This window comes from Symphalangus syndactylus, chromosome 15, assembly GCF_028878055.3.
Source record: "Symphalangus syndactylus isolate Jambi chromosome 15, NHGRI_mSymSyn1-v2.1_pri, whole genome shotgun sequence".
NCBI classification, from domain to species: Eukaryota; Metazoa; Chordata; class Mammalia; order Primates; family Hylobatidae; genus Symphalangus; species Symphalangus syndactylus.
In genome coordinates, this window is record NC_072437.2 from 6558348 (window position 1) to 6571019 (window position 12672).

The 12672-nt window shown below is 51.5% G+C and overlaps 1 protein-coding gene across 1 annotated transcript in view; it reads left to right on the plus strand.

Annotated features, from left to right (window-relative positions):
• Positions 1-12672, plus strand: part of GAS6 (growth arrest specific 6) — a 43252-nt gene that overhangs the window by 8037 nt on the left and 22543 nt on the right. The window contains exons 3-4 of the mRNA XM_055244339.2: positions 7916-7940; positions 9380-9442. Of these exons, the coding sequence (XP_055100314.2) occupies positions 7916-7940; positions 9380-9442 (88 nt within the window). The remainder of the gene's footprint in view (positions 1-7915; positions 7941-9379; positions 9443-12672) is intronic.

Here is a 12672-nt window from a genome sequence, read left to right on the forward strand (position 1 = left end):
GCAGCTGTTGCGGACACGAGGCTAGTCCCAGGACAGCGATACCACCGGGGCCGGGGTGGGCACAGAGGAACCCTCTTCCTTCCTCCTCCCCGCCCTCTGCTCCCCCGCAGACTGGCCTCTCTTTAGTCAGCGCTTTCCCGGGCTCCCTTCTGCCCACCACATGTAGACAGTGGTGTGTCCTGGGCCTCTCTCCTTGTAGTGTTTCTTGTGGCCAGCATCCCTCCCATCCGACAGCTCTGTGGCTTCCTGACTGGCTTCTGTCAGGGCCCGCAAGGATGCTGCCAAATGGCCAGAGACAGTCACTGCTCTGCACTTAAAAGCAGGCAGCCCTCGGCGCGGCTTGCCCTGAAAGACAGCGGGCCTTCCTCGCTGAGAGCCTGTGCTGGCCCAGGGCCTGTGGGGGCTACAGCTCTGTTCCTTCCCTGCGTCCACGCTCACGTGCTGAATGTTGTGCACCACGGGACACCCTGCTGGGGGCTGTCGGGAGCATGCTCTGTGTTTGGGGCAGAGACGGGCGGAGTGAGTGTCAGCATTACTGCTGTGCAGGGGGAGTCTCAGCATTAATGCTGTGCAGGGTGAGTGTCAGCATTACTGCTGTGCAGGGTGAGTGTCAGCATTACTGCTGTGCAGGGTGAGTGTCAGCATTACTGCTGTGCAGGGGGAGTGTCAGCATTACTGCTGTGCAGGGGGAGTCTCAGCATTACTGCTGTGCAGCGGGAGTCTCAGCATTACTGCTGTGCAGGGGGAGTCTCAGCATTACTGCTGTGCAGGGGGAGTCTCAGCATTACTGCTGTGCAGGGGGAGTCTCAGCATTACTGCTGTGCAGGGGGAGTCTCAGCATTAATGCTGTGCAGGGTGAGTGTCAGCATTACTGCTGTGCAGGGGGAGTCTCAGCATTACTGCTGTGCAGGGTGAGTGTCAGCATTACTGCTGTGCAGGGGGAGTCTCAGCATTACTGCTGTGCAGGGGGAGTGTCAGCATTACTGCTGTGCAGGGGGAGTCTCAGCATTACTGCTGTGCAGGGGGAGTGTCAGCATTACTGCTGTGCAGGGGGAGTCTCAGCATTACTGCTGTGCAGGGGGAGTCTCAGCATTACTGCTGTGCAGGGGGAGTCTCAGCATTACTGCTGTGCAGGGGGAGTCTCAGCATTACTGCTGTGCAGGGGGAGTCTCAGCATTACTGCTGTGCAGGGGGAGTCTCAGCATTACTGCTGTGCAGGGGGAGTCTCAGCATTACTGCTGTGCAGGGGGAGTCTCAGCATTACTGCTGTGCAGGGGGAGTCTCAGCATTACTGCTGTGCAGGGGGAGTCTCAGCATTACTGCTGTGCAGGGGGAGTCTCAGCATTACTGCTGTGCAGGGGGAGTCTCAGCATTACTGCTGTGCAGCTGCTGGAAGCCACTCGAGCTCCTCTGTCTTGTTTGCCACGAAGCCCATAAGAGACACTGATGTATGTCTCGGGGCTTCTGTGAGAAGAGCTTGGTTACCCACCGGTTCAGGCACCACGTCAGTGCTATGGGGCATGGAGGGGTGCTCACAGCTGTGCAGTCAGCTACAGAGGCGGTTCCCAGCATCCACATCTGACCTGGCAGTCACACCCAGGATGAGCTCCCAGGAAGAGGGCTCCCAGCAAGGGAGGGCGCACCTGGGCGTGAGCTTGGAGGAGGGCAGAGGCACCTGTCACCACTGACCCTGGGTGCGGATGGGCATGCCGGGTGTGCTGACTGTGCTTTCCTGGGGCCTGTCTCCCTCCAGGTCAGCCTGGGGTCCTCTGGGCTGGGGGCCATGGGCACTGCTTCCTGTGGGCAGTGGGATCAGCACTTCCACTTTGCTCAGGGCTAGAACAGGCTGCTGCGGGTGTGAAGACTTAGGAAATGAATTCGGAAGGAAGGAAAGGATTTTGCACTTCCCAAGCTAGAAGAACACGAATAGAGCCGTGCTGCCAGGCCAAGGGTCTGTAAGACGGCGGCTCTTCAGAGGCTCTGCAAATGCTGAGAAAGGAAGGCTCCCCAAGGGCAGTTCCTGTGGGCGTTACTCTGAGTTTTCTCATAGAAGTCAAGTTCTTGGAAAACAACATTATGGTCAAAGGGTTAGTGAATTCTTGTGACCATTTCCCATGGAAAATATCAGAGAAAGTTATGGTGTTGATAAACAGAGTCCCTGCGCTCAACAGTCTCAGCCCACTTGTCAAGTAAGATAAAGATTTTTGGAAACAAAATTTATGGTTGTTATTTGCTAAACAGAGTAATACATTCTTAGCACACTCTGAAAAATAACCACTATTTGCTGTGTGAATGCAGATGAAACGCACACAGAAAGATTTATGCAGGACTATGCAGATGAAACGCACACAGAAAGATTTATGCAGGACTGACATCGGGTATTTGCAGAAGGTTCTCCACATTCACTGACCTCTGATCCTCACTGCAGCTCTGCAGGGACCGTGGCCCAAGGATGAGTGAGCGTCAGGTCGGGCCATGCCCTTAATCCCCTGGCTGCCCCTCACCACCAGGCAGAGACCTTGCTGAGCCCCAAGGAGTTAAAGTGTATTCAGAGATGAAGGTGTTTAGGAAATGTTCTGGAACCTTCCAAACTGACCTTAGGCTGTGCGAGGTGCTTCCAGTTCAGTGCACTTTGGGCCCAAAAGTGTTTCCTGTCTTGTTAACACGCTGTGTTGGGTGCCATCACTGCATGGAGGTTTTGGCCATTTTTAAAAAGTGAATGGGCCCTCCAGGGTCTAGTTGGATCGAGAGACCACTGGAAACCGTCACCAAGCTGCAGGCGGGTAGGCAGGGGCCCCAGAGCAGGCCTAGGGAAAGAGTCCCCCCCACCCCTTGGAGGGTCTCTTCACGTGCTGGGTGTTGCTTGATTCCTGTGGCGGCATGGGGAGGTCACCCCACCTTGTTCTGAACCACAGCTCTGGGTGAGGAAGCCTGTCACCAGGTCAAAGGTCATTTGGGGGTTGGGGTGTGAGAACCGCAGTGCCCTGCTGATAGGGTTGCTGCATGGGTGGCCAGGCTACAGCCTGGTCCCCAAGGCCGACCCATCCTGGGGACCCTGTGTGCAGCTCCCTGCCATGCTTGACCTTTGCCCTGTGGGTGGCTTTGAGCGGGGGAGACCTGGGTCTGGTGGTGGGCAGGGCAGGGGCGGAGGTGGGCTTGGGTCTTTGTGACACTGCACCAATTCCCATGGATTCTGCCGGCACCCACTGCTCTCCCGAGCAGAGCAAAGGCAGCAGAGGCGGATGCCAGGGTCCGGAGGTGGCATCTACTCATCAGACACTTTCTGCAGTTTTATAACAAATTTGGGGCCTCATGTTAGACCCCAGCCAGACCAGGCTCCTGTCCTGGGGCTCAGCTCCCTCCAAGCTGCTTCAGGTTCAGTTTCCTCCATGCTTGTAAAACCGAAGGCAATGGGCGCAGTCAGGGAGGCGTCAGAGGAGGCACCGATTCCGCTGTTCACACCAGGACCTTCTGCAGACGGGGCTCCCAGCCTCGACCAGCCCTGGCGCAGGGACGTCCAATCTTTTGGCTTCCATGGGCCACATTGGAAGAAGAAGAATTGTCTTGGGCCACACATAAAATTAACACTAACAGTAGCTGATGAGCTAAAAAGAAGGTCTGTGCCTAAAGCTCATGTTTTAAGAAAGTTTACGATTTATGTTGGGCCACATTCACGGCCATCCTGGGCCACTCGCAGTTGCTCCAGAGCCTCGGGAGCACGGGCCGAGCACCTGCCCTGCTTCACCCAGGGATGGGGCCCTGCGCTGACCAGAAGGCTGCTGCCCTCCGAGTCGTCCCTGCAGGAACAGCAAAGCACACAAACCTCCGAGAGACCTAATGGCTGCATCCTCCATGCAGTGGGCACCACGCTTGTCACCTGGAAGACTGGGTTTGGCAGATGTCAGTTAATAACAAGGATGTAAGTTTTAAAATCACGTGGGGGTTTGTAAACTAGAGGAATTACAGCACAAACACTTCCATATTATTAAAAGAAACAGACTGGGAGCATTGATTTTGACTTTTCTTCCGAGTACTTATCTATGATTTAAGTGAAACTGAGCATTCAGTGCTCTGTGGGAGTGAAAACTGCAGGACCTTGCACTTGCCCACTCATTCATTCATTCACCCATCCACCCACTCATTCATTCAACTCTCCATGCACTCGCTCATCCATCCATCCACTCATTCCTTCATTTATTCATCCATCTCCATCCATCCAGTCACCCATTCACCCACTCATTCATTCACTCATCTATCCACTCACTCATCTACCCATTCACTCATCCATTCACCCACCCACCTATTCATTCATTCATTTATTCATCTATCTACTCTCATTCACCCACTCATTCCTTAATTCATCTGTTCATCCATCCACCCACTCATCCATTCATCTACTCACTCATCCACCCACTCACTCATTCTTTCATTCATTCATCCATTCACTCACCCATCCACCCACTCATTCATTCACTCATCTAGCCACTCATCCAGCCACTCATCCACCCGTTCACTCATCCATTCACCCACCCACCTATTCATTGATTCATTTATTCATCTATCTACTCACTCTCATTCACCCACTCATTCATTCATTCATCTGTCCATCCATTCACCCATCCACCCACTCATCCATTCATCTACTCACTCATCCACCCACTCACTCATTCTTTCATTCATGCATTCACTCACCCATCTACCCACTGATTCATTCACTCATCTAGCCACTCACTCATCTACCCACTCATTCATTCATACACCCACTCATCCATCTATTCACTCATTGTTTTATTCATCCATCCATCCATCCATCCACTCACCCATCTATCTACGCATTTATTCATTCACCCACTCAGTCATCCATCACCTCATTCATCCATCCACTCATTCATTCTTTCATCCACCCACTCATCCATCCAGTCATTCATTTGTTCATCCATCTCTATCCACTCATCCATTCATTCCCATTCACTCATTCATTCGCTGATTCATTCATTTATTCATCCATCCACTCATCCATCCATGCATCTGTCTGCTCACTCATCCATCCTACTCACTAATCTATCCACCGATTCACTCATCCATCCATCCATTCATTCATCTGTGCATTTATCCATACATGCATCTATCCATCCATCTATCCATCTGTCCATCCATCTGTTCACTCGTTCATCCATTCACTCATCCATCCATCCACCCACTCACTCATGCATCCATCTGCCCATCCACTCATTTATTCACCCATCCATTCTTTCACGCACTCATCCACTGTCCATCTGTCATCCATCCATGTGTTTGGTGATGGCTCCTGAGGCCTCTGGGGGACAGTCAGCACCAGGCTCGGTGCTGGGCAGGTAGATATTGTCTTTTTCCTCTTGAAGCTTCAGCTGACAGTGCAGTGGCTTGGGGTTTGCTCACTTATTTTTATCTGTAGCTGTTCAAATAAAACAGAAGCAGATTCCTGGGGAAAGGATTTCCAGGGGCCAAATGGCGCCATTTCCAGCCCGGGAATCCCAGCTTCTTCCCCCTGTTGCCCTCACCTAACCCCAGCATGCCAACCCATTACCACAGGTCTTGCTCTTCCTAGGTCGAGAAGAAAGAGAGTCAGTGTGTACGTAAGGAGCTCCTGGTTCTAAATCTCAGCCTCCTGAGTGGTGGCCTCTGCTCCATGGGGACTCCTGGGGGTGCTGCTCTGGAGGGTTGGCTAATGCAGGGCTTCAGGCCAAGGTTTATGCACCTGAACAAGTGTAGTGCAGACAGGGGCGGGAGGGTTTTGAGAACAAAGTGCTCTGTGTTTGGTTCTGAAGGTCAGGATGCTTATCTGGGTGCCTTTACTCAAAGCCATTTCTGGGTCTTACATCTTTGGCTAGAATGTTCTCAGGACAACGTGAAATGTCTTTCAGGAGTGTATACCAGACTGTTCTCAGGACAATGTGAAATGTCTTTCTTTCTTGGGAATGTATACCAGAATGTTCTCAGGAAAATGTGAAATGTCTCTTTTTCTTTCTCTCAGGAGTGTATAGCGTTTTTAGGTTTATTTGTCTTAGCTTTGCTCTTGCTCATGGTTTAACCATCTTTCCCCTAGTTCGCTGGTGGAATTAGCACATGCTTTCTGCCTCCATTACTGCCTCAAATAATCAAACATGCAAATTAGGATACAGTGCCCAGGTTATAACCCTGTGCTTTTAGAAACCCCATTCCCATAGGTGTGGTGAACTGAGAGGAGATTGGCATAGTTTTTCCATGAATAATGCCTTTTTGCAACAATAAAACTTGGTATTAATACAGATTACACATTAAGTAGTATGAGTAGTCTTGATTTTGAAAAATAGAACACACTTGCTGTCAAGCTGTGGTAATGCAAGCATTTGCGTATAGTTAGGCCGTTTGCTCACTAGTTCTTAGCTGTTTTCAATCCCTGGCTTCCTAAACCTGAGAGGACACCTTTTGCATCCCTCCTAAGTCTTTTATTTCAGAGCCAGAGCCTCCCGCTTTGAGACAAAGCCCCATCGCTTCCCTTCTCCTTCCAAGCCTAGAAACCTGGTGCTGCCTCGTGTTGCTGCAGGACTCCATCAGGGCTCACTTGGTATGGCTGTTCTTGCCTTTTCTTGGAGTTTGCCAACCCATGACTAAAATTGGAAGTAAGAGAAATGAGGGCAGGCATGAGGGTGTGTGTTCCAGGTCTGCAGCCCTCCTGACCTTCAGGGCGGCCGCCCTCCCAACAGACATATGAGCTGAACACCAGCTCACCCTGACCCTTCCTTTCTCTTAAGGGAGTAAGAGTTTAAGGGCATCCCATCTTTCCTAGAACACAACTTTGTGAAAACACATCCAAGCAGGCCTCTAGAGGGTGTTGGCAAGGCTGGGGCGGGGCCTCCAGGCTCTTCCCACAAAAGGTGTGGCGAGGCCAGCAAGTGTGGGAAAGAGGTGGGAAGGAGGCAGAAAAGCTGTGCAGAGCCAGCACATGAAGCCAGAGGCGCATTGCAGATGGCGCTGGGTACCGCCTCTGTCTGCTACTCTGCAAAATGCTACTAGCGCCTGCTAATCCTGACCTTCATGCCCCCAGGTGAATCCCATAACCATCCTGAAGCCAGGTTTCCTCATTCCTGATAATGGGATTAAAAAGACCTTCCTGGGTGTTATTTGTGAGGATTTCATAAAATAGTGTAAAAATGCTGACTCATTCCCAGCATCGAGAGGCCGCTGGGACTATTCTGCCATGTCTGTGGTCTCTTGGTTTAGAGCATTTAGGGCCAAACTGCTGGCATGGTTGACCCTAAGCTGGAGATTAGAGGCTGCTTTAACCAGCCTGTGGCCCTAGAATCTGTGGGCCATGGCAAAAGGATCCTGGAGAAGTTTCCGGCCGGCCTCTGCTGGCCAAGTGACAGGCAGGTGGTTCCAGGACCCGACAGCTCACTTGTATCAAACGTGGACCTCATCAGTGTGCTTTCCTGGATAAGAAGACCCTTCGTTACAGCTTCTATCCTCATCCAGTACCAATTTTGTTTCACCAATACAATAAGTGCAAATCAGTGCCCGTGTGCCGAAAGAAAGGTGTTTGGGGTTTTGAGAGACCTTTGTGTCAACAGGGAACTAAGGTCTTTGGGTTTTAGAGACCCTTATGTCAACAGGGAACTAAGAGTGGGGTTTTACTTGGAAGCATTCTTGTCCTCCTGGGCAGGCCTCTCCCCTGGACACACCGGGTGGCACTTCCTACGCAGCTGGAAATGGCCCTGGCTTTGCTTGCTGGTCTCACAGCAGCCGTGCCCCGGTCACTTCTCCTCGGTTTCCTGGGTGGGGCGGCCCTCCGGCTGCCCCGAGAGCAGCCTCTGATTAACCAGCTGATGCTTATGTTGTTTAGAGACCCTCGTAGCGTGCCGGTCAATGCTTGCCTTTTCTTTTTCTTTTTCCACAGGATTATTTTTACCCAAGATACTTAGGTAAGTCTCAATTACTTCTCTACTCTGGCTGTCGTAGAGGCATAGTTGGGGGTGCGTGTTTCATGTTGGAGGAGTCTCCTCACCACCTAACTCTTGGAAGGAAGAGTCTTAATCATATGGTGCACGTGGAACTGCCTGGAACCTGCAGGTCAGAAACAGGTTTCTCTGTTTATTTTATCCCACAGCTTTATTCCGTGTTAGTGGAACCTCAGGTGAACGCTGTTATCTGCAAACCCCTTCTCTGAGTTGATGCCAGGCTCAGCTCCTTGTCAGGACGTGTAATTGATTTTGTCCTCCGGTTTTCTGATCTCAGGACTAATCACTTCTGAAGTCATTGAGGACCCCAAAGGGGTGCATGTTCATGTGGGCTGTACTGACTGATATTTACCGTATTCTTAATTAAAACCGTGAACACTGAATAGTGTTTCTGTTTAATTTGAAGAACGGGAATGCACAGACGTTATCTCAGCCAATCAGAGCAGCTGGTGCATGTGGGGCGGCCTCTGGAGACCCCCACTGTACACTTGGGAAGGGAGGACAGCAAGAAAGTGAAACCCAGAGACCCCGGGTCAGCCTGTTTAACTGACACCATCTTAGAGCTCTTTGAGTGCATTTCACTTAGGAGGAGAGAAAGGTATTTCAAGGTCTTCCTTTTTAATGTTGCAAAGTGCATTTTAGTAAATGTCGTCTTAAAGGGTCCTTCCCTGGGTCCATATCTGGAACAAACACAGTGGGTCTGGCACTGGCCCGGAAAGCCCAGGCACCAGCCAGGACTGAGTCCTGAAGCAGGGGGTGGCCAGCTGTCCACGGCACATCCACAGGAGGCCTTCCGCCGTCCATCCATGCCTTTCTGCGCCTGGATAAGCCACAGTAACCCGCTGAAGGGCCAGGTCGAGAGGCCCCGCACCGTTCTGCACAATCTCACGTTTCTGGTCATCCCTGGATGTGCATATGCCAGGCCTCGCCTCCCCCCGCCGCCCTAGCGAGACGTCTGCTGTCAAGCTGTGTCCAGCCAGCCGGAGAGCATGGAAGGGCTTTCTCCGAAGCAGAGTGGCTTCCCGTTAAGCACAGCGTTTCCCAACAGGGGCCAACTGGAAAATGAGGTTTAGCTTTCCGAGTACTGTCAGGAACTTAGTGAACATTCCCGGTGATTCTCCCGTACGGCAGGAGGAACCCCCTCGAAACGGCGGGCGGTGCTTTACGCACTTGACGACTGTGGGTGCACAACTCCGCTGAGTTGGTGGAGGCGGTTTCCTGTTTGTTGGGGTTGGGGCTAAAATGTTTTGTAGTCACACAAGCTAAGTGGCATTGTTTCTGGAGGATGATAGCACCCCAGGTAAGGACAGTAACTGCCTCTCCGGAGCTTCTCAGAAGCGGAGACTCTGCAGTCCATCCGGTCTCGTAAGGATGACTGACATCCATTCCCTTTCTTCCTGCAGACTGCATCAACAAGTATGGGTCTCCGTACACCAAAAACTCAGGCTTCGCCACCTGCGTGCAAAGTAAGTCGGCCTCCTTTGCGCCTTCCTGGGAGCACTGTGGGTTTGGGTGGCTTTAGGTGGCTTTAGGCTTGGCTGTGGTTTGTGGAGGGCCCTGAATAGTTCTGTTTTTTAAGGAGCTGTGGTCCCTTCCCGAGGCCTGCTCCCTTTTCACCAAACTTTCTTTTCTAAACAAGTAAATTTTGACGTTCTTAGCAATAGGCAATAAATGCACATGGAACAAAATGTAAATGTTTCACAGTGTGTGATGTGAAAGCCCATCCCCGCCTCTGAGTCATCCAGTCAGACACCACCGTACTTACAGTTCCAAGAATCTTGTGCTCAGACATGTAAACATGTGTGAGCGGCCTTCAGCTCTTCACACGCTTGGCAGCTTAGCACACGCGGTCTGTCCCATGCCTCTGCGACTCTGTCTGCACAGGAGACCCTCTCTTAGCGTGTCTCACCTTCATGCTGGCATTTCCAGCCGGTGCATCATGTGAGCTTAGCCCATGCATGTTGGCTGATGTCCAGGTTATTTCCAATTTACATCATTATAAACAAAACTGGCATGACATCCTCGTGTACCTGTTGCCTCCCACACGTCTGAGTGTCTGCGGGATGCGTTCCCAAGGATGGAATCGCAGAGGCAGTCCTCATATTTCCTTTGGATACAGATACTGCCAAATTATCCCAGAGCCGACCTTAGCCTCCGCCCCTGCAGGGGTGAATGAACTGTTTTTTTTTTTTTTTAAACTTTTGATCTCTTCCAATGTAACAGGCGAGAAATGACATCATCATTTCAGGTTTTTGTTTTGTTTGTTTGTTTTTTTAATGAGTAAAGCTATGCTTCCTAGGTTTAAAAACTGTATTTCTTTTCCTATAAACTGCTGTTTATATTTTTTGCCTATTTTTCTCAATTTGTAGGAGTTTGCAAATTAGCCATTGGTAGTAATCAGAAATTTTTTCAGCTTGCCACAAGTCTTTTTTATTTTAAAATTATCATAAAATAAGATTGATCGTTTTGGGTGTCCTGTGTGAATTTTAACATATCTGCGGCACAACCCACAGAGCTCCCCTCACACTGGGTCTGTGGTCCCCTGGTGTCACGTGTGTCTGGTTTTAGATGAAAGGCCACCTCGGTGAGTCCCTGTGGGCGCCGAGAGCGGAGGCGTGGCGGTACAGAGTCATCTTGGGAGAGGCAGGAGTCTCTTCCCAGGCATGGCTTTGGAACTGGATCCCAGTCAGCGGAAGGAGTCAGAGGTGGCTCAGTCCCACTTCCCAAGCCCCACGCGCTGTCTGGAGGCATCTCCAGGCCTCCCAGACTTGGATCACAGACCCCAGCCCAAGAGCCACAGGCAGAGGAAACGCTCAGTGTAAACATGGGAATGGGAGGGTGGCCCTGCCGTGTGGCCCGGCTCGCCCTGACCGCAGCCATGCACAGTAGCCCGGTGCTACACAGGGCTCAATGTCTGCATCTGGGGCAGAGGCTCCTGTGAGCTCCGAGGAGACAAGCAGATCCTGCCACACGTGCTTTATCTTAGTGATTGCTAAACCAATCTCTTCTTCTAAATTCTATATTCACACTTGTTATATTCTCTTAGTTCCTGGGCTTTAGGCTTCTCCCCAAGATTACAAAACAGTTATCTGCTGTTAGGTGTTTTCATCTGTGACCCGCCTGTAATTTCTTTTGATGTGATGGACAAGGTGGGGATCTAGGCACAGTTCCTGCCCCAACACCACACATTTGAAGTCTGTCTCACCCCAGTGCCTCGTCTGCTGCCCCAACACCACACATTTGAAGTCTGTCTCACCCCAGTGCCTCGTCTGCTGCCCCAACACCACACATTTGAAGTCTGTCTCACCCCAGTGCCTCGTCTGCTGCCCCAACACCACACATTTGAAGTCTGTCTCACCCCCGTGCCTTGTCTGCTGCCCCAACACCACACATTTGAAGTCTGTCTCACCCCAGTGCCTCGTCTGCTGCCCCAACACCACACATTTGAAGTCTGTCTCACCCCAGTGCCTCGCCTGCCCCAACACCACATACTTGAAGTCTGTCTCACCCCAGTGCCTCACCTGCTGCCGTCCTCATATGCTGGGTATTTGGGAGATTTTCTGCTGGGTTTCCACAGGCCGTGGCCGCAGCTTTAGACTCGGCGTCATGCACGCGGGTGGGTCTCCTATGCCCTCCTCAGTCTTTTTTCTGGTTGTGTTGCTTATTTTTTAATAAAACTAAACCTTAAAAATATCCTTAAAAATCTAAAAAAGCCCTTTTGATATTTTTAACTGGGCTTGCAATTCATATATCGGAGAGTGTGTCTGAACAGCGTTGCGCTTTCCTAACCCCGGCACCGTCCCGTCCATCCCTTGGAGCACTTTTCTTCCTGTGCGTCCCGTGCTTCCTTTGCTAAGTTCACGTCTGGCTATTTGTAGCAAAGAAGGCCGTCCTTTTCATGGCATCGCCTCGCGTGGATGAAGAAGACTGATTGCCACATGTTCCTTTCTGTTCCCGCCGCCCAATAGAGTTATCTTGTTTTGGTTTATTATTTCCTTTGTGGCATCAGCGTCCCCAAGTGCAGCCAGCTGGGGAGAGGAAGGCAGGGTCAAGATCCTTGAGTTTGTTCCCTGTGTGATAGGAAGAGAATCTCTTGCTGTGGCTGGTGCCAGAGGCAACACATGCAGTTTCTAACGGGTCCACCTGCCCTGCCTGTGGCTTGGGGCTCTCAGCTTCTCCTCCAGAGCATGTGGCTGGGGCATCTGATGTTCGTGTGCCTCAAAAGACGCCTGGCGGTGAAGAAGGTCCTTTGGTGGCTTGGCCACAGCAGGCAGCCTCACACTCCCCTGGGAAGGCGCCTTCCGGAGGACGCGGCTGGGGCAGCCTCGCACCCTGTTCCTGTTCATCAGTTCCCTCATGAAAATTCTCTGACTTGGTGCTCACGGTGCTGTACTGGCTTCAGTTCACTGGTTATCGATTGTTGTGAAATTAAAGCCATAGCCCCATAAAGTCCAAATTCAGCCCCAGACATGCAGGCCCCCAGCAGGCCTTGCATGGGAGCCTGTGGCCCTCGGGCTGTCCCAGGACCCAGGCAGCACAGTGGACGAGGGAGGAGGCCTGGGAAGAGTGTAGGCTGTGTTCCCAGGTGCCTCTGAAGATCCTCTGCTTCCATTTCTTTCCTTTCCCACGGACACATCCAGCCTCTCCACTGCGAACGTGCCCATCCTGCCCTAGCAGCCATTTGGTGCTTGGATTT